This window comes from Ascaphus truei, chromosome 16 (assembly GCF_040206685.1).
Source record: "Ascaphus truei isolate aAscTru1 chromosome 16, aAscTru1.hap1, whole genome shotgun sequence".
In the NCBI taxonomy this organism is placed as follows: Eukaryota; Metazoa; Chordata; class Amphibia; order Anura; family Ascaphidae; genus Ascaphus; species Ascaphus truei.
The window spans coordinates 35798857-35819001 of record NC_134498.1 but is presented as its reverse complement, the minus strand read 5'-3'; the positions used below and the strand labels follow the sequence as shown (position 1 = coordinate 35819001).

The 20145-nt window shown below is 45.5% G+C and overlaps 1 protein-coding gene across 11 annotated transcripts in view; it reads left to right on the top strand.

Annotated features, from left to right (window-relative positions):
* The window catches only part of MBNL3 (muscleblind like splicing regulator 3), a 120897-nt gene that overhangs the window by 86753 nt on the left and 13999 nt on the right, over positions 1-20145 (top strand). For 7 of the 11 annotated variants that reach the window (XM_075573165.1, XM_075573164.1, XM_075573166.1 and 4 more), the window contains 5 exons: positions 130-366; positions 1370-1468; positions 13421-13571; positions 18156-18250; positions 19582-19655. In XM_075573165.1, coding sequence (XP_075429280.1) covers positions 130-366; positions 1370-1468; positions 13421-13571; positions 18156-18250; positions 19582-19638 — 639 coding nt within the window. In that variant the 3' untranslated portion in view covers positions 19639-19655. Of the gene's footprint in view, positions 1-129; positions 367-1369; positions 1469-5997; positions 6053-13420; positions 13572-18155; positions 18251-19581; positions 19656-20145 lie in introns of those variants that run through there. The other 4 variants (XM_075573168.1, XM_075573167.1, XR_012788395.1 and 1 more) reach the window with 3 other exon arrangements.

Genomic DNA, 20145 nt, shown 5'->3' with positions numbered 1-20145 from the left:
TCATCCAGCAGGGGGTCTGCCAGGGCTGAAGATGATGATGGTGTGTGTGTTCATATCACATTTGTATGGTTTCAGTTATTAATAGGACACATTCCTAATGAGCACCACTGCCCTCTTTCTCTGTCCCAGGTCTGCAGAGAGTTCCAGCGTGGAAACTGCACCCGCGGTGAAAATGACTGTCGCTATGCTCACCCGGTAGATCTCGCCATGGTAGACACGAATGAGAACACTGTAACCGTTTGCATGGATTACATCAAAGGCCGATGCTCGAGGGAGAAATGCAAGTACTTTCACCCCCCAGCGCACCTGCAAGCCAAAATAAAGGCAGCTCAGCACCAGGTGAACCAAACAGCAGCTGCTGGAATGGTAAGGGCATGCCCCGTCTACAGTTAGGGACTTATTTTAAGTGTCTTGGGGGTCTAATTAAGGTGCTTTCAACCCCGCTGGGATGGTTAGGACCTGCAATGCATATTATAGAAAAAACAATCGTGTTTGACTGGCGAAACCAAATCTGAAATGCATCTGCAACACTTGGCAGGGCAAATACTTTAGAAATTATCCTGCGCTATTAAAAAAAAACCCCAAAAACAACAAGATAATAAAAGATTAAGATAACTGTGCGCTAATAAATAATGAAGCTGATACAGGAAACATGTAGGTGAAGCAGTGGGTTCTTGTAAACACGCGTTCTCCTTATCATGCACCCAATGATGCAGAACCTTTGTGAATGATTGGAGAGACCGTCGCTTCACGCCACTGCAAGGAGTTTGGGATGGATAACATGCAACTATTTAGCATATTGATTATTGTTAACAAATTTAAGCTACATGGGGGGCGCCATTAAAACTGAACCACATTATTGTTAGCTCTCTGGGTCCTCTGGTTGCTGAGAGACCTCCCAGTTTAGTTGGCGGTGTTCCTTCCTGGGTTTTCAAAGATGGAAGCCGCAGTCATCCAATAAGAAGACACAAGGTCCACCCCCCCCCCCTCCTCCTCCATCCTCCCACCACCACTACCCTCCACTGCCCCTTGCATGACTATCGGGATTCGGCGGCCATTTAAATTTCCCGAATTGGAGCTCAAACACCGACAACTAATCCAGTAAGTTTCCCTGGAACGGGGGGGGGGGAGGGATCTAAAAATGGTGGTGTTCAGCTTTCCGGGAACCCCAGTTTAAACTCTGTAAAACAAAATATATAAAATATGGAACAACAAAAAATAAACACGCAGGGGGAGATTGCTGCTTCAATAAAAGTAACACGGAAGATGCAAATTTGGAACTTCACCCAAGTCTTCTAAAATTGTAATTCGCATTCCTTTTGCTTCCACAAATGTGTCTTTGAATATACCATGCCATGTTGTTGTACAGGTAGATGACTCAGCACCATGCAGTGAGCAAGTGAATAACTATCTTTGTGCATATATGCCAAATACAAGAAACTCATTCATCAGCTATCAGACAATGGACGTAAGTTTCTTCGCGTGATAGGTTTATGACAGCTCTGATGTCATAGCGGTGAGGGGGGGGGGGGGGGTTGAAAGGATGTCAAGAAAAGGTACTTGGACCATTCTTCACATTAAATGGCAAGTATCAGCAAACTGTTAAATCTCCCATCCAAATGTATACAAGCAGCACTGACTTTGGGTGTTTCTCTATTGTAAGGTTAGAGATGTTTTCGCCCGTGTTTGCAAACCATGTGAAATTGCCCTCCCCCCCCCCCTTTTTTTTTTTTAAATGCCCCAAAATATGAGGAATCGGTCAAAGCGGAGCCACAGCATTGTAATTAAGGCTGCTTCTTCAAAGCCTTAAATATGTTTGTTTGTTTTTGCAGGAGAGCTGTAAGGCAGTTGAGCAACCAGAGCTGAAGCGTGTAGCATTGACCGACAGCGCACGCTTCGCGCACTCCGTTCGTCACTGACCCCTGGCGGCCAATGGTAGTGTTCATTGTTGAAACTACCATTGGCTGCAAACGCAGGCGGCGTCGCTGCAGCTGTAGCTGGAGTTCTTTCCAAACTGTGATTCTGGGCTGCAGCAGCGCGACGTCAGCTTCAGCAGCCAATCAATGCATTGGCTGCTGAAAGTGAACAGACTCGGCAGCGCTCCTGCACACACATACACACAACACACACACACACACACACACACACACACATACATACACACACATACACACATACCCCCCCCCACTCCCAACCACCCCCCACACAATCTCAGCTTTGTAAGCTCCCCCCCCCAGCTCAGCTCCCCCGCTCAGAGCTCCCAGCTCCCCCCCGCTCAGAGCTCCCCGCTCCCCCCCGCTCAGAGCTCCCGCCCCGCTCAGAGCTCCCCGCTCCCCCCGTCTCAGAGCTCCCCCCGCTCAGAGCTCCCCCCGCTCAGAGCTCCCCGTTCCCCCCGCTCAGAGCTCCCCGTTCCCGTCCGCGCTCCCCGCTCAGGTCAGAGCTCTCCCCGCTCCCGTCCCCGCTCAGAGCTCCCGCTCCCCCCCGCTCAGAGCTCCCGCTCCCCTGCTCAGAGCTCTGCTCCCCGCCGCTCAGAGCTCCCGCTCCCCCGCTCAGAGCTCCCCGCTCCCCCCGCTCAGACACGCTCCCCGAGCTCCCCCCGCTCAGAGCTCCCCGCTCCCCCCCGCTCAGAGCTCCCCGCTCCCCCCCGCTCAGAGCTCCCCGCTCCCCCCCGCTCAGAGCTCCCTGCTCCCCCCCCGCTCAGAGCTCCCCGCTCCCCCGCTCACCCCGCTCAGAGCTCCCCGCTCCCCCCCCGCTCAGAGCTCCCCGCTCCCCCCCGCTCAGAGCTCCCCGCTCCCCCCCGCTCAGACCTCCCCGCCCCCCCCCCGCTCAGAGCTCCCCGCTCCCCCGCTCAGAGCTCCCCGCTCCCCCCGCTCAGAGCTCCCTGCTCCCCCCGCTCAGAGCTCCCCGCTCCCCCCCCCCCCGCTCAGAGCTCCCCGCTCCCCCCGCTCAGAGCTCCCCGCTCCCCCCCGCTCAGAGCTCCCCGCTCCCCCCCGCTCAGAGCTCCTTGCTCCCCCCGCTCAGAGCTCCCCCCGCTCAGAGCTCCCCGCTCCCCCCGCTCAGAGCTCCCCGCTCCCCCCCCCCCGCTCAGGGCTCCCCGCTCCCCCAGCTCAGAGCTCCCCGCTCCCCCAGCTCAGAGCTCCCCGCTCCCCCCCCCGCTCAGAGCTCCCCGCTCCCCCCCCCCGCTCAGAGCTCCCCGCTCCCCCCGCTCAGAGCTCCCCGCTCCCCCCGCTCAGAGCTCCCCGCTCCCCCCGCTCTCAGGGTAGGAGGCTGAGCGCATCACGTGGGGGCGTGGTGTGTCGGATCATTCTATCTGCTGTGGATGCTCACACATCGCCCAGCAGACGGAGGCGCGCGCACGCGCATGCAGCCACGCGGTGCCGCGTAGCGCAGTGTGTGCTCCTGGCCTTCATTCTTCAAATGGATTCGCCAGGAATCGGTTTGGGAGAAAAAGTTTGTGAATGCATTTTGGAAAGTTTTCCACGTCTCTAGCTGGGGTTAGGGAGTAACCTTGTATATAGAAAAAGTATCTTCTCTCCAACTAGTCCTACTAAACCACAGGGTGGCCAACTCAAGTGATCAAGGGCCACCAACAAATCGGGTTTTCAGGATATCCCTGCTTCAGCACAGGCGTCTCAGTCGAAGACTGATTGAGCCACCTGTGCTGAAGAGCCACCTGTGCTCGAAGACTGAGCCACTGATTGAGCCATCTGTGCTGAAGCAGGGATATCCTGAAAACCTGACCTGTTGGTGGCCTTTGAGTGTTGGAGTTGTCCAACCCTGTACTAAACCTTATATAACGACTACAGAAGTTGCCCACTGACCGGTCGGAAAGACCACGTCACAGATGAATTCTGTAGATTCACTTTTCTGTTTTCGGACTTTTTGTATGCTGAGCACAGTGTGTATAGTATAACGTAGAATATGCACGCTCACTTCGCTGCACTATGGCCTATTATTCCCCCTTCAATGATTTTGGTGACTTTGTGAGATGATTGAACCTGTTTTCCAAACGTGGATATCTATATCTCTCTGAAAGTTGCAGAAAAATCTCTTTTATAAGCCCGCCGTTTCGGTGGGGGTTTAGGGTATAGAAGGTTTCCCTGTGGGGTCTTTTAGTTGCTCTTGACAAAGGCTCATGAGGTCGAAACATTGGGCCAATAAAATACATTTTTCTGAAACTTGTTTTGGTGGGCCTATCCCTGTGTTGTTTTTTTTTGTATGGTATCTTTTAGGTTCTAAGTGGCACCCTCTCCAGCAGTGTGGCTTATATCGGTTAAGTGTGTGCCCCAATTCCTTCTCACTGACTGACGCACACGGGCAGCCCTCGCGTAACAAGAGAACGTGCCTGTGTGCGTTAGAATAAACCAGTCCTAATCAGAGTGCCGTTGGCTAAGCACTCACAGGTACTTTTGAAAAAAAAAACAAAGTGAATTGTTTAGTACATCAACGTTTCGGACACATTACAGAACCTCTCTCATGATGGGGAAAAAGGTCCTGCATTAGGACCGAACATGTTGATATACTAAATCCGGGGTAGCCAACTCGAGTCCTCAAAGGCCACCAACAGGTCAGGTTTTCAGGATATCCCAGCTTCAGCACAGGTGGCTTCGGCTGAGCCTCTGATTGAGCCAGCTGTGCGGAAGCAAGGATATTCTGAAAACCTGACCTGTTAGTGGCCCTTGAGGACTGGAGCTGGTCCCCCTGTACTAAATAAATCCCTTTTGTTTTTTTCAAATGTTTTGTGAGTGCTTAGCCAACACATACAGTATGTATGTATATGATATGATATATATGTGTGTGTGTGTGTGTGTGTGTGTGTGTGTGTGTGTGTGTGTGTGTGTGTGTGTGTGTATATATATATATATATATATACATATATACATATATACATATATACATATATACATACACACACACACTTATTATTATTATTATTTATATATATGTGTGTATATACAATATACATACACACACACACTTATTATTATTATTATTTATATATATGTGTGTATATACACACGCATACATATATTTCAAAGTATTTAGAGAGCAATTGTGCATTACCATTGAACAAATAATCTATTTTATCATTTGAATCGGGGGTCCCCCAGAACTGAACTGTGCTATTTTGAACTGCAGGGATCCCCTGAAAGTATTATGGCAACTAATCCGGTAAATATCTTGGGGCTCAGAGGGGTGCCCATAGTAAACCCCCCGGCGGTCTAGCTTCGGATGAGCCCCTGGTTCAAATGATGTAAAAATCAAACAGTACCCCAAACAGGCGGAATTGCTGCCTTCACAAATTCAAACCTGTGTCTTTAACGGTTTCTTAAACCATTTGTACATTACATTCTCCTAATAATCTTCTTTGTAAAACAATTTGCTGCACTTTGTGTTAGCGTGTTTGTTGTTTTCACACAGGGATTTTGTACGCAGTGAAATAACGACTATTAATGTACATTTCACACATCCTGCCGAAAAGCGACAATGTTTCTAAAATAACACGCAGGCGTTAACCTGATGCTTTGTACAGTTCCGATAATGTCGTAGCAGTTATTAATTGTTCTGAATTGCTTTTTACCTTCTCTTACAGAATGTAGAGCAGGACTAGCCAACGGCTTGTCCTCATGAGCTACCAACAGGTCAGGTTTTCAGGGTATCCCTGCTTCAGTAGAAGACTGAGCCACTGATTGAGCCACCTGCGCTGAAGCGGGGATACCTGAAAACCTGACCTGTTGGTGGCCCTTGAGGAATGCAGTTGGCCACCCCTGATGTTGAGGCATCTTGATTAGTTGTATCCCGTTGAATTAACTATACTCCTCATTCTGTGTGCATGCTTAGTCTTTTTAATATATTGTATAATGCGTTCTTCTTTTTCCTCTTCACCTATCCACAATGTTCCTGTACTTATGATGCACCTCTGCTTGCTGTTTTTTTGTTTGTTGTTGTTGTGCTTGACCCCATTGCCATCATTGTGCTGCCTGCCTGCTAATTAAGACTCGGCCTGCTGTCTAGATCTCTGAAGCGACCCCACAAGGCAACCTTTGACCTGGTACTTGGATCTTTGACGTTCTTGCTTTGCATGCGTTCATCTGAATGTACATGGTTACCCTGGTCACTGCACATGTTCTGTTCTTATCTCCCGGTATGCAGCCCGTGCCTCTGACTAGTTGAAGCAGACTGCCACCTAGGACCTCTAATTTACATGTGTTTTCTTATAATCTTCCTACTCATAACAAAGAAAAAAAAAATATATATATATATATATACACACACACACACACACACACACACACACACACACACACACACACACGACACACACACACACTCACACACACACACGAAACAACAAACAAACAAACAAACAAACAAACACACACACACACTTAGATAATGTGTGGTGTAGTGCAGCAAATAAAAATTAAAGACATTTTTAATTTGACACCATAGATCAGGGCCCGTGTCTAAAACCTCATTAAGTGTTTAGATTGCTGGAATAAATATTCACATGTGGTCATGATATCGGGCACATCAAGGCTGCCATGTTTTGCTTGGGTTGAATCTCGATGCCCGCAGTTTAAACATTGTATAGGTTTTGGGAGACTGGAATAGATTGTGAATGTGCTTGTTGTGGTTGTATTATTACAGGGGTGGCCAACTCCAGTCCTCAAGGGGCAACAAAAGGTCAGCTTTGAAGGATATCCCTGCTTCAGCACAGCAAAGACTGAACCTCTGATTGAGCCACCTGTGCTGAAGCAGGGATATCCGGAAAAACTGAACTGTTGGTGGCCCTTGAACACTGGAGTTGGCCACCCCTGGACTATTATACATTTTTTAAACAAATTTACTAACCATATCCTTCTTGTGTCAAACACAAGGCATTAAAATCCTAATTCCTGCCATTACCATGCTGTTCTCTGGTGAAGAAAATGTGGTATGGATTGCCCCTACTTTGTATTTGTCTGCTCATGACTTGCTGCAAAGTAGCCAGTTCTAGTGATGAATTTAAAGGTTAAGAGTGAGACCTCAGAAGAGAATATACAGGAGCACCCTGCCGAAACCAATATATCATACCGTTAAAATATCGTATTTTCATTTGGCCTCTATTAGATTTCCAACCCAGTGTGATCAATCCTATTTCCCCCTTTCATTTCGGTCTATATGGCTCTGATGCTTCAAGGCAGAGGGTGGCCAACTCCAGACCTCAAGGAACCACCAACAGGTCTGGTTTAAATGCAATCCCTACTTCAGCACAGGAGGCTCAGTTGAAGATTGAGCCACCTGTGCTGAAGCAGGGATATCTTTTAAACCAGACCTGTTGGTGGTCCCTTGAGGACTGGAGTTGCCCACCCCCTGCTTTAAGGCATCGTATCTTTGACATCCAAAAAACTGTTTTTCTGAGCAGAAGCCGTGGGAATGAGTTGCAACTGGATAACAAGTGCCACTGGAAAAAACCATGAGTTGTCAGTAAAATATTTGGCAAGCCTGCCGCACTTTGTGTTTTTAAGTACATCTCCATACAACCGAAACCACACAGCTGAACTTCCCATGAAAAACAATGGGTATAAGGATGCAATCAGACACCTCCGAGGCACGGGCAGCGACCTGCATGTTTACAAGCGATAGCGTCACAATTTCATTGCTCCATTTCCTGGCCCTTCCTTCTCATCACCTTCTCCTCTTCGTCCTCTCCTGTGTTCTGCTGTGTGTGTTCCCTTTTTAACTCTTTCAGTGCTGGAGGGCCCCGAAACACTGGACCCCTCTATCACTGGGAGGGTTAGACACCGGCGTAGTTGTGGGCGCCAGGACAAGTGCACCATGTATTTATAAGGGATTGTGCTAAGTGTGCGCACCATGGTTTGGAACCATATATCGTATGCATGTATATCTTTATATAGCACCATCCAGGTACATAGCGCATTATAATACACGTGACATAATATTATAACACAATGGGTATAAGCGCTTCGGACGTAAAACCGTAGGAAAAATAGTGCCTGCCCCGGAGAGCTTACAATCTAAGTGATTGCAACCCCATATTTGCTAGTTGTAAGAAATTAACAAATGAAAATGTTGATCTCTTCTACAATCTTTAGAGGACACAGCTATATACTTTAGTGAAGTACATTACAACAACAAAAACTACTGGTACTGTGCATGGAAGCAAGATATCCTTATGCTGATAAGCAAGCAGTCCTATTTCCTTGCACTAAATGTTAAATGATTATGCTTTGGGACACTTTTTTATTCTCTAGATAAAGGAATACACAATAGTGGTAGAAATCACTTGGTGCTATCACATTTCAGACTCTTGTTACTAAGCCAGCGGTGTGCAAACTGGGGTGCGCAAGACTGACTGTGGGGGGGCGCAGGGTTTACAGAGGCCTCGCGCGCTTCCCGAAGGCACTTAAATTAAGTGACGGGGAGCTGCAAAGTCCTCTGTAAACCTTACTTACCTTGGCTCCGGCGGCTTCTTAGACGCATCGCCATGGCATTTAACGCCGCGAGGTCATGTGACATCACGTTGCTATGGCAATATGACGTCATGCCGCCGGAGTCGAAGTAAGCGGAGTGGGGGGGGGGGGCGGAGAGAGGGGAACCACCGGCAGGGTGGGCACAGGGAAAAAAGTTTGCGCCCCACCTGTACTAAGCCATAGAGTAACTTGCAGCCTATTCCTTTTATATGGGATGTAAGGAGCCTTATTAACGAGAGGTAACTTTCAATGTATTACTTCCTGGTAAAGAAAAACTTTTTACAAATAAATTATGGCTTAGCACCGTTTAGTAAACTGGGGCCTTCCTCTAGTGCACTCCGTGTTTTTCATATTGCAGATGAAACACTGCATTCACTTTAGAAGAAAACGTTATTCTTTCATACGAGGCCATTGGTCCGCAGAAAGAATCTTCTTCATATTTTAAATGAGCTTCGAGTCTTACTCAAGGTCAAAATCGCATTTCCATTGAACTCATTTGCATAAAGCACACAGGACAAAAAAGCATAGATTGTACAGATAACCAAACACCGGATGTCAGCCCCCAGAGCTTCATGTTTCACTTTTGAATTGACATGATCTTTGTTTCCCTTATTGATTTGATACTTTAATCCAACAGGCACATGTCTCCGTTGCTTGAGATTTGGATCACTCTTACCTTCTGTGCTAACCTCTCCTGTCTCTAATACCCACTTCCCGCTCCTCTAGGGTTGCCAGGTGGCGTCTCCAAAAATACTGGACACAATGGTGAGAAGTGTGACATGCTCTAGACACACGCACCCCTTCCACCGCTCTATGCTGTTTCCTCCTCTCCTTGGCCCCACCGCCAGGCTTCTGACACCTCCTACTGATTGGCTGCATTACCCGGCAGCAGCCAATGAGGATGGAGGAAGCTGCCCAGCCCCTTAGCAACAGCCCTGCTCGTTTCCATTTCCGTGAAATACCATGGCCATAGCCGGTCAGGTCACATGTCCAGAGAGGTCATACACTTACATGTCCAGTATTACCTCAGTTTTTTTACTGGACATTGTGTTTATATACACGACAGTCGGGTTCAATACTGGACACCTGGCAACCCTATGCCTCTTCCCAGAGACATCTTTTTATACGCAGTATAACACTTTTTCTTCCATAAATCATTTTTCTCCCCCAAAGCCTCAGACCTCTTCTCTTCCTCCCTTTCTACAGATACAGTACCTCCTCTCCCCCTATCCCCTAGAGCAGGGGTGCGCAAACTATTCCCCTTGCGCCCTCCTGTCTGCTCTCACCCCCCCCCCCCCCCTGCTCAGCTCCTTCAAATTATACCGCAGGGTCATGTGATGTCATGTTGGCCATGGCAATGCGACGTCACGTGACCCAACGGCGTCATTTGCCACCCGGTTGCCATGGCAAAGCATCGCCCGACACAAAGGTAAGTGAAGTTACAGAGGCCTCGCGTGCTCCCCCAGCATTTGATTTAAATGCCTTCAGGGAAACGCTGGGCCTCTGTAACCGCCGCGCCCCCCCACCCCTTTCCCCCCCCCCCCCCCCGAAAGTCTCACATTCCCCAGTTTGCGCACCGCTGCCCTCAGACCTCTTCCTTCCCCCCCCCTTCCACAGACACAGTGCCTTCTCTCCCCTCCCCCCTCTCAGAGACTCCTCCCTCTACTTAATTTGCTGATGTTCCATCAATCTTACCTGTCATCGTTGTCTCCGTTTTCTCCTTTCACTGACATCTGTCGGACGTCGGCACATCACTGTCCTCCTTCTGAAGGCGGGACGCATGTTCGCACCTAGAAAAGTTCATTCAGTTAATTCATTAAATTGCGATAGTGCCAGTCGAGGCACAGACTTCCGAAAACTACCATTGAAGTCAATGAGAGTTTCTGGACGATGGATGAAGGATTCTACAACTGAGATCCGTGGTGGGGCGGGGAACTAACTCTGAATAGAGATCCCTCCACCGGGGCACCCCAAATGGTACTATAGCAGTGAATAACCCCCTAAGTAAGGGGTAGCCAACTCCAGTCCTGAAGACCCACCAACGGGTCAGGTTTTAAGGATATCTCTGCTTCAGCCACAAGTGGTTCAATCAGTGGCCCAGTCATTCTGACCACTGATTGAGCCAGCTGTGCTGAAGCAGGGATATCCTTAAAACCTGACCTGTTGGTGGCCCTTTAGAACTGGAGTTGGCCACCCCTTCCATAAGTATCATAGATGAAAGTTATGAGCTACCTCTGCAAGCGGATAGGTGGGAAGGTGGCTTTGCTTGCAGATAGCTGATTTTTAACTCTCCCCCTGTAAATATACCCCAGTAAATTGAAGCAGTGTATCCGTAACCAGCCTGATTCTCTGTCAGATAGTACAAGGGATGTGTCCTTACTGCACTGAACTTGTTACATTTATCAACTGAAAAGGGTTCTTCTCACTAGTTCAAAGTACTGGGCTACTCAGTGTATATCTAGTTTTCCTCATGTAAATGTGATGAAAAATCAAAAACTTCCACATCTAAGGAGTGATTTCTTCAAATTCTAAAATGAACTCGCCTGGTCCAACAGAATCTGTCGCACTACCGCGGACCTACAAAACAGGGTCAAATGTGGGATATTACAAGCAGTCAGTTACTTAATATAGCACAGAACTAGGTAGGAACATTACAACGATTAACAGAACCACAAAATCAAGTAGCACTAAAAGTATGCACTAGTGATGTACCGAGTACCCGGAATTACCCGTTACCCGGCGGATTTTCAGCTACCCGGAAATTACCCGGACCTGGCAACTGAGAAGTGGGCCCTGTGCCGGGTAATACCCGGTGCCGGGTAATGTCAGGGTAGCTGAAAAATACATCATTACTTACCTGCTGTCAGCGACGGAAGGCGAGGAAGACCCGTGAGGAAGACGGCGGCATCTAGGCAGGTCAGCAGAGGTCCTGTGGCGGTGGCAGCATCAGCAGTGTGTGTTCCAGCCGGCTGTCCAATAGGAACACTTCTGCTCCTGCTCCGGTCACATGGTTCCCCAGCTCACACTGCTATGGAGTCCTGCAGCCCCCGCGCGGGCTGAACACACACTGCTGATGCTGACACCGCCACAGGACCCCCGCTGACCTGCCTAGATGTCGCCGCCGTCTTCCTACACCCCCAGGTAAGTGGTAACCGGGTACCCGGCCGGGTAGATCATTAGATTTTGGCCGGGTACCCGTGACCTGTTTTTTTTTTTTTTTTTTTAAAGTAGGACCTTGTCCAACACTAGTATGCACACAAGATAAGAAAGCACCAATGCTACATCCAATATTACAACTTTTTTTATTTAGCACATTACTATGTATTTTATCTATACATAGAATATAACTAAAATACATTGTAATGTACTAAAAAATGTGTCATGTTGTATGCAGCATGGTGCTTTTTTGTCTTTTGTTGTATACATTAGGTCACAATCCCAGTAGCACTCAAATTTACACAAATATATATGCACAATGTAGTGGGTTTGGATTTTGAGCTTGATAAGATGGTGTATACTATTAAAAGTAGGCAATGTGTTGGGAGGGAATACCAGTATCTAGAAAGGCATCGGTAGGATAGTATCTAGAAAGGCATCAGTAGGGATAGTACAGGCAGTCCTCGATTATCCAACAGAATCTGTTCTGGAAGTAGCGTTGGATAGTGAAACCGTTGTAAAGTGAGTCCCATGTTAATCAGTGGCGGTGAGCGTCGGATAACGCATTCAGGCTTCGAAAAACGACCCATATGGTTGCATTGTAAAGCGTTGGATATGCCATTCGTTGTAAAGTGAAACGTTGGATAGCGAGGACTACCTGTATCTAGAAAGACATCAGTGGGATAGTATTTAGAAAGGCACCAGTGGATAGTTTTGTTCAGATCTGTGGATTAGGATAATTTTCTTACTGCAGTTTCTGTCCTTGGGATATTTGTAAGGCAGGTCCAAATGCTGAAATAAATGAATGGTGGCATCAAGTTTTCCATCTTGAATAGATTTGGGTTTCCCCATGTGTAGAAAGGCGGAATCCACGGTCGTGGGGAATATTAGGCAATACGTAGGTTGGAAGTTCACTGCATACAAGTCTTGTAATAAATCGCACATGTAGCCAATGAGCTGATACAGAGCGCTGTACCTAATAAGAACTGTTACACGTAGATAATGTTATTATGGATCAACAGTATCGATTGAGAAACATTACAAGTAGGCAATTAGTTGCTAACTCCTTTCAAATGTATTGGTATTGATTTTAGTAATACTAAAAACTAAGTGAGGTTTTTCACTGCATTTAAATTGATTTCATGGTTAGATATCCCTTACAAAAGCTACGGAGTTTATTACTGGTGCTTTCATATTAACTTGTGGACTATTTAAGTCAAAACGTGTGTTTCAATGTTAACAAACTCCTGCTGCCCACAACTGCTTGTTGTATTTAAAGCATAAAAAAATTCCCTGGTGTGTATAATCCGCTCTCCAACGCTTATTCTGGTTATGAGGTGGGCAACTCCATTCCTCAAGAGCAACCAACAGGTCAGCTTGTCAGGATATCCCTGCTTCAGCACAGGCGGCTCAATCAGCAACTGAGCCGCTGACTGAGCCACCTGTGCTGAAGCAGGGTTTTCCTGAAAAGCTGACCTGTTAGTGGTCCTTGAGGACTGGAGTTGCCCACCCCTGCTCAAACTCTACTTTCAGTATCCCTCCGACTCTTTATTTTTATTTTTTCCCTACTAATTGGTTTTGTGATTTTTATTTTTTTTTACATTCCTACGATGTTATCTTCCTTAGTTGATCTTTGGTTTCCTGCCTTGGTAAAATGATCAAGTTGCAGGTGATATTTGTGTTTCAGCATTCCTAGTGGTGTGTGCATGACTTGTCTCTTGTAACGCCCGTTGCTTTTCTTTCTCTCTTGTTTTTTTTTTTGTTGTGTGCATCCTTCCGCTCCCCAGTCTCTGCCTCCCGGTGCCCTTCAACCTTTACCAAAGAGGCCAGCCCTTGAGAAGAGCAACGGCGCCACCGCAGTCTTTAACCCGAATGTTTTCCACTACCAACAAGCTCTGGCTAATATGCAGTTACCACAACCTACGTTTTTCCCTACAGGTAAGAGTCCTTGGTAGATGATATGCTGCAGAAAGGGGCGTTGAATGCATAATGATTCCAAAAAGTCTTCTTTGTAATGTTTTCCCTTCTCTCATTACTTGACCTGATCTAAGTCGTTTGTTACATATCAGTTAAGCGAGAAAATGCCGCTGTAAACAGCTTTTTACAAGTATCTGTGCGCATGCACTCCCTGAGGTTATGGTACACCCTAGGGCAGGGGTCTCCAAACTCCGTCCTCAAGGGCCACCAACAGGCCGGCTTTTATGGATATCCCTGCTTCAGCACTGATTGAGCCACCTGTGCCGAAACAGGGATATCCATAAAAGCCGGCCTGTTGGCGGCCCTCGAGAACGGAGTTTAGAGACCCCTGCCCTAGAGCATCAATATAACATCTCCGGAAGTTTCCAGTGGAATCCATGTTTATTGAAACCACATTTAGCATTTTTCTCCAATTTACAATCTTTTTTTTTTTTAATTATTTACAATTGATGATTAGTTGTTAAAAGCAAGGTAGTTGTATAAACAGATATTCAGCTTCATTAACCATACCATTGAAATTGTTACGGCTACTGTGCCAAGATTAATGACTTGGTGTATTTGTAGATGGTTAGTTGTTAGTTGGTAAAATGTTACTAAATCGTTGGCTTTGCTTTAACCTCGTAGATTGTGGGATAGGTAAAGTGCCAGCTGAGAAGGGAAGTGCAGGAGAAGGAGCAGGGCGGGGAGAAAGGAAGGAGGTGGTTCATATAATAATGCAGGGTGGCCAGCTCCAGTCCTCGAGGGTATACCAACAGGCCAGGTTTTCAGAATATCCCTGCTTCGTCACAGGGGGTTCAATCAAATAGACTTCGACTATCCGACTAGTGCTCTCTTTATCCACCTTTAAGACCCAACTCAAAACACAACTGCTTGAGGAAGCATACGAGTAGCTTCATGGCTGATAAGTAACACCTCATACATAAACCTGGCCTCTTGCAGATGCATTTACCAGAACGCACTCCTACTGTCTCTGTACGTTCGTCCTACCAACCAATTAGATTGTAAGCTCTTCGGAGCAGCAAGTCCTTTTCCTAAATGTTACTTTTATGTCTGAAGCACTTCTCTCCCCTTTATGTCTAATTTATATTATTTGTTATTTATATGATTGTCACGTATATTACTGCTGTGAAGCGCTATGTACATTAATGGCCCTATATAAATAAAGACATACATACTGAGCCACTGATTGAGCCACCTGTGGTGAAGCATGGATAGAGAGAGACAAGGATGAGGGTGTGTGCACTGCCCCCCCCCCCCCTAAATTCAGACTTCCGATTTTAGTGTAGGCTGCAATCGCAGAGCTAACAACCCAAATTATCCTAGCACATAAGATGCCTCATGATGACGTGTCCCCCTGGCACTAAGAGGATTCTGTGGAAAAGATTTAGAAGTTATTTATGTCTAAATCTGTAATTAAAACGAAGCTAATGTTTAGTGATGCTTAGATTTCATATTGAACATAACCAGAGCAATGCAAATGAAATATCGCACAAAAGGGGGTATTTAAAATACAGAAATATTATGGGGGTTCATTGTTAAAGTCTCCTGGCTCAAAAGTGGGGCAGAAAGTGGGGTAACATAGCTGTCATACGTATCGGAGGAGCATCGAATACGGTCACTCCACTGTTTGTTTGTTTGTTTTTAATATAAATTATTAATAAGCTATTGGAGTGACCGAATTAGATTATCAATAATTCATGGCCAGTTTATTCCAATATTCTGTCACAAAAGAAAAAAGGGGCATTTCTGTGCAAATACTGTATAAACACCGGAATAGCTTTATTCTTAAAATGTGAAATAGCAACAAGTGCAGAAGAAAAGAAGCTGCACTAACTAATGCCATGTTTTCCCAAATATTCTGATTCTCTAGAGTAGGAAAACTCCTATTTTTTAATTTATTATTAATGTTCTTTTTTTAATATTCTCCATTGTGTTTTCCATTGAAATGGTTTATTTGTCATTCTTGGAATAACATATGTTGCTACCTGACCTCTGAACACCCAATAGGTCATCTACAGCCATTTTCACACATGAATGTTACAGCTGCAAAGCAGACGAAGAACAAATGTAGCCAAAGGTTATTGCTCCCTCTGAGCTATTATGGCGAGATAGTCTGTGATATTCTGTGTTATAACATACTATGTTATGTTATCAGTGGGAGCACTGGATTCTGCTACATCTGTAGATCTTGTCTGAGAAAATAATGGAAGAGGTGAAATGCAATAAAAACATGAGATACACAACACTTCAGGGAATAGAACAGAGACAGTTACAAACTTATTGGGACTCTTGGCAAGTAGTCTTTAGACGTTCCGGTTGTCCGGTATTCCTAGTTTTAATATTCACAAATAGAGAGGATCTTGAAACCAAATTCACTGGTTATTTCTGCTTCCCAGTGTGTAATAAGCCTGTTTACATGTGGTGTTTTTCTCAACTGCTGACCGATATCAGCTGATAGAGCTTTCAATGCAAACGTTTTAGTAAGTGCATTTTTTTATTGTCCTTGCTAGCAGGTATACGTACAGATGACACAGAAGATGGTATAGTCTGGTACGTCAAATGGTATAATTTTGCACGACAAAATAATAAGACATTTAATAGTCTCCCTCAACACAGTGATATCACTTTCTTTAAGGGAAGAACTTTGAGAAATCTTACCCTCCCAAACCCATCGTTAAAAACTAACAAAGAACTATCATTAAGTCTGTTGGCTTCCATAGGTGAATGGGTCACACTGGCTTGGAAGAGGTCAAAATACCTATAGTGTCTGATTTAAAAAGCATCAGTCATCAAGATTTAGGCCCATATTTAGAACGTGGTGCTATACCGTAAGATACCTTCCAGTGTCGACATCTTATGGCCCATTTACTTGAATGGGTCGTAAGGTGCCTTCAGGGGTCTAATGGCATACAACCTCTATAGCCCTTAAGCCGGCATTCATCAAACTGCGACGTGGGGTATCGCATCCCCGATCCATGCAAGTCAGTCGGGTTTAATTCCTTAACCATGTGACTTGCAATGGATCATGTTGGCCTTCGGTAAGGCGGCACCCGTAACTGGCAATGGAGGGAAGTTGCCACGCAAGTAATACTTTCTAGAGGCATCTGCAACCCGTTCTCATAGTTACTGTGGTTCGGGATGTTGCCGGTTCAGGCTTGCTGACCAGGAAATGGAAGCCTGCAGATATCTTGCCTTCTCGTCTGCCTACACATGGGGGACTTCATGACCACGGTCCATGAGTGGTAGGGCTGAAATTAGTCAGAGCTGATGGAAACATATATATTTTTTTTGAAGCTCTGATACACAAACAATTGCACATTTATTTTAAAATTTGTAATAAAGTAAAATAGGACTCAATAGGACACAAAATAATGTATTTTTCTGCCAAAACAATTTAATTTTGTAGACTTTTATGGATGGTAATGAAACAAGGACGTATCCATTTTTGGCAAGGTTTCTCAAATATGTTTCATTAATAAAACAGGCACAGTATTTATCTAGCTTCCTTAAGAAAAAGAATACTGGCACTATTATTTAAGATTTATTGGTCTAGGTCTAGAGGGCAGATACACCGGACGAGTTCAAGTTCCATGTTGAGCTATCCAATTGATAATTATATGCCTAATGTCATTTTCAATACAGGTTGTAGTGTGTGTGTGTGTGTGTGTGTGTGTGTGTGTGTGTGTGTGTGTGTGTGTGTGTGTGTGTGTGTGTGTGTGTGTGTGTGTGTGTGTGTGTGTGTGTGTGTGTGTGTGTGTGTGTGTGTGTGTGTGTGTGTCTCTCTGTTTTCTATATGCCAGTCTTAGTGAGTTATGTATCGAAGTCTTCAGGCTGCACAAATGTGGCTAAACACAGAGAGAAAAAATAGCACAGGATTTATCACAACTCATCCCGTTAAAAGCAATGCGCTTTTATCCTTTCAGAAATCTGGTGCTGTGTTTTGCAGCTGGGAGAGTGATACATTTCTTCCTGTGGAGTTCATTTATAGCAGAGATTCCCCACAGGGAGTTTGGGGAGCTCTAGGGGGTTGGTGGGGCGTCTCCAAGGGGTTAACCAAAGAATGAGTGAACCACCTGTGCTGAAGCAGGGATGTCCTGAAAATCTTCCATGTTGGTGGCCCTTGTGGACAGGAGCTGGCCGCCCCTGGGTTAGGTGGTCTTGAAATCGCTTTTTTAAGTCCCATCGATCACTCTCCGTAGCAAAAAAAAAAAAGGATCTGCCTTAAGCAACCTTGTCAGGGATTCTCTGCATACACACGTCATATCTGTGCTTATAAATGTATTGTGTTTGAAATGTTTTAGTTTTCCTTAATTATAATTAGCTCTTCCCTTTTTTTTGTTGTTTTTTTCCCCTTTTCTTTTGATAACGCTGTCTTGCTTTGCACTGTGATTGCATGCTGCGCCCCGGTGTGACCTTCACGGCGATGCCACGTGGCTTGTTGCTGTGTTAAACCGCCACGCTCTTCCAATCCACCATGTGTTGCTATGGTTACCATTAAACGCTCCACCCTCCTGTCTGTCGCTTCCATGGCAACTTCCTGAAAAGTACCCATGATGCACGGTGCTACGCCCACCACTGTGTCCACAGCAACGACACCTGCCACCAGCGTCCCCTTCGCTGCAACTGCTACAGCCAATCAGGTTTGGCCATTTAAATAGCTTTCTTTCACGTGTAGAAACCCGGCATATTGTTCAAATAAAGCAATATATGCATCTTTTGGACGGGGATAGAGCAACAATGCTTTCTCCCCCCTCCCCGCCTGTGTTCTAAAAAAATACACTGAATTATTACCCACTTATCATTGCTTTAAAAATACAATGATATTAGTTTGCCAAAAAAATGAAACACATTTCCCAATACTTTTATTGGTACGTCTTCGCTGACGGAGTGAAGGGGTTAATTATTGCTGCTACACCAGTCCTGAGATGTATATAATGGAGGCTTATTGCAAATGATTCCTTCTGCTAAGTAATAATAATAACAGAAGCATTTTATTAAGAAGCAGGGGCAGCGGGCTTTGTATGTATGACGCACTGATATTTATTGTCATTCATCACGTGTCCAGAGACCACTTTAAGATCAACAGCCACAGATATGGCTATTCATTCGTGGCCTGATGTCCTCAGCAAGTTGTAAAGTGTAATGTCTTCAGTGCGTTTCGGTCACATTCGTCAAGGGTTAATATCAGGGGTGGGCAACTTCAGTCCGCAAGGCCACCTACTGGGCAGGTTTTCAGGATATCCCTGCATCAGCACAGGTGGGTCAAATAGTGGCTCAGTCTTCGCACACCTGTGCTGAAGCAGGGACATCCTGACAACCTGACCTGCTGGTGGCCCTTGAGGACTGGAGTTGCCCACTCCTGGTGTATACAGTTATTTAAGGATCTAGATAATGGCACTGATTATTCTAGAATAATAATGGTCTTCCTGAAAATATGAGGAAATATCCTCTTGGAGAGATATGTATTGAATTTGACATTAGGGTGGCACTTTTATCCAAAGATGTCATTGATACCAGATTTTAACGGGGGGTATATCATTTTCCTACTTTATCTGTCCATGAAATGTGTGTGAAGTGACTGTAGAACCCTGTTCTTTTATCGTAACCATGTATTTTTTATAACTCTGTGCCCAGGACATACTTGAAAACGAGAGGTAACTCTCAATGTATTACTTCCTGGTAAAACATTTTTATAAATAAATAAATCATTATTCCGAAACACTAAGACAAACTAAAAAAAAATAAACCCTTATTGCTCAATGGGTCTCGTACCATGTTTCCTAGCCCTGCAGTGGAGGCCGTTCCATTACCCACACAAGAAACAAAAGCAATTGGTACCTTGAAACGCTGTGACGTAGGATCAAAGTGATATTTTAAACGTGTATTTCAGTCAGTCGCTATCCAAGGAAGGCAGTCGTGAACAGAAGTATCTGCAGAGAAACATTTTAATTTGCAATCTTTTCCACTGTAGATATCCCAATTAACAGTAGATGATCTGGGTAGCAGCGTGTTTGTTTCACAGATGTAGAAGTTACCAATAGAACAGTAAGTTTGTTTCAGTTCTCCTATAAGCGTGAACCTTTTATACACATTTTGTATTTCTTAACGTACTTATTGTGTCCTCCAAGGGCTTACCCCGGGGGTGCTCAACTTCAGTCCTCAAGCCCTCCCCAACAAGGGAGGTTTTCAAGATATCCCAGCTTCAGCCCAGCTTCGACTGAGCCACCAGTGCTGAAGCAGGGACTGTTTTAGCCACCTGTGCTGAAGCAGGGATATTCTGAAAACCTGACCCGTTGGGGCGGGAGGCTTAAGGACTGGAGTTGAGCACCACTGGCTTAACCCACAGAATCATAGATAGACTACTCGTCAAATCCGTTTTGCACCCACACCTAGTCGTTAAAATTAACTAAAATTACACTTGATCTTTCTCTAAGAATTCTTAATTTTCAGAAAGTATATGGACCAAAATCTTTCATTGGTGACGGTTCGTTATTCTTTCATGGTTTTTAGGAAGACTAAATGCACCCCACTAGTC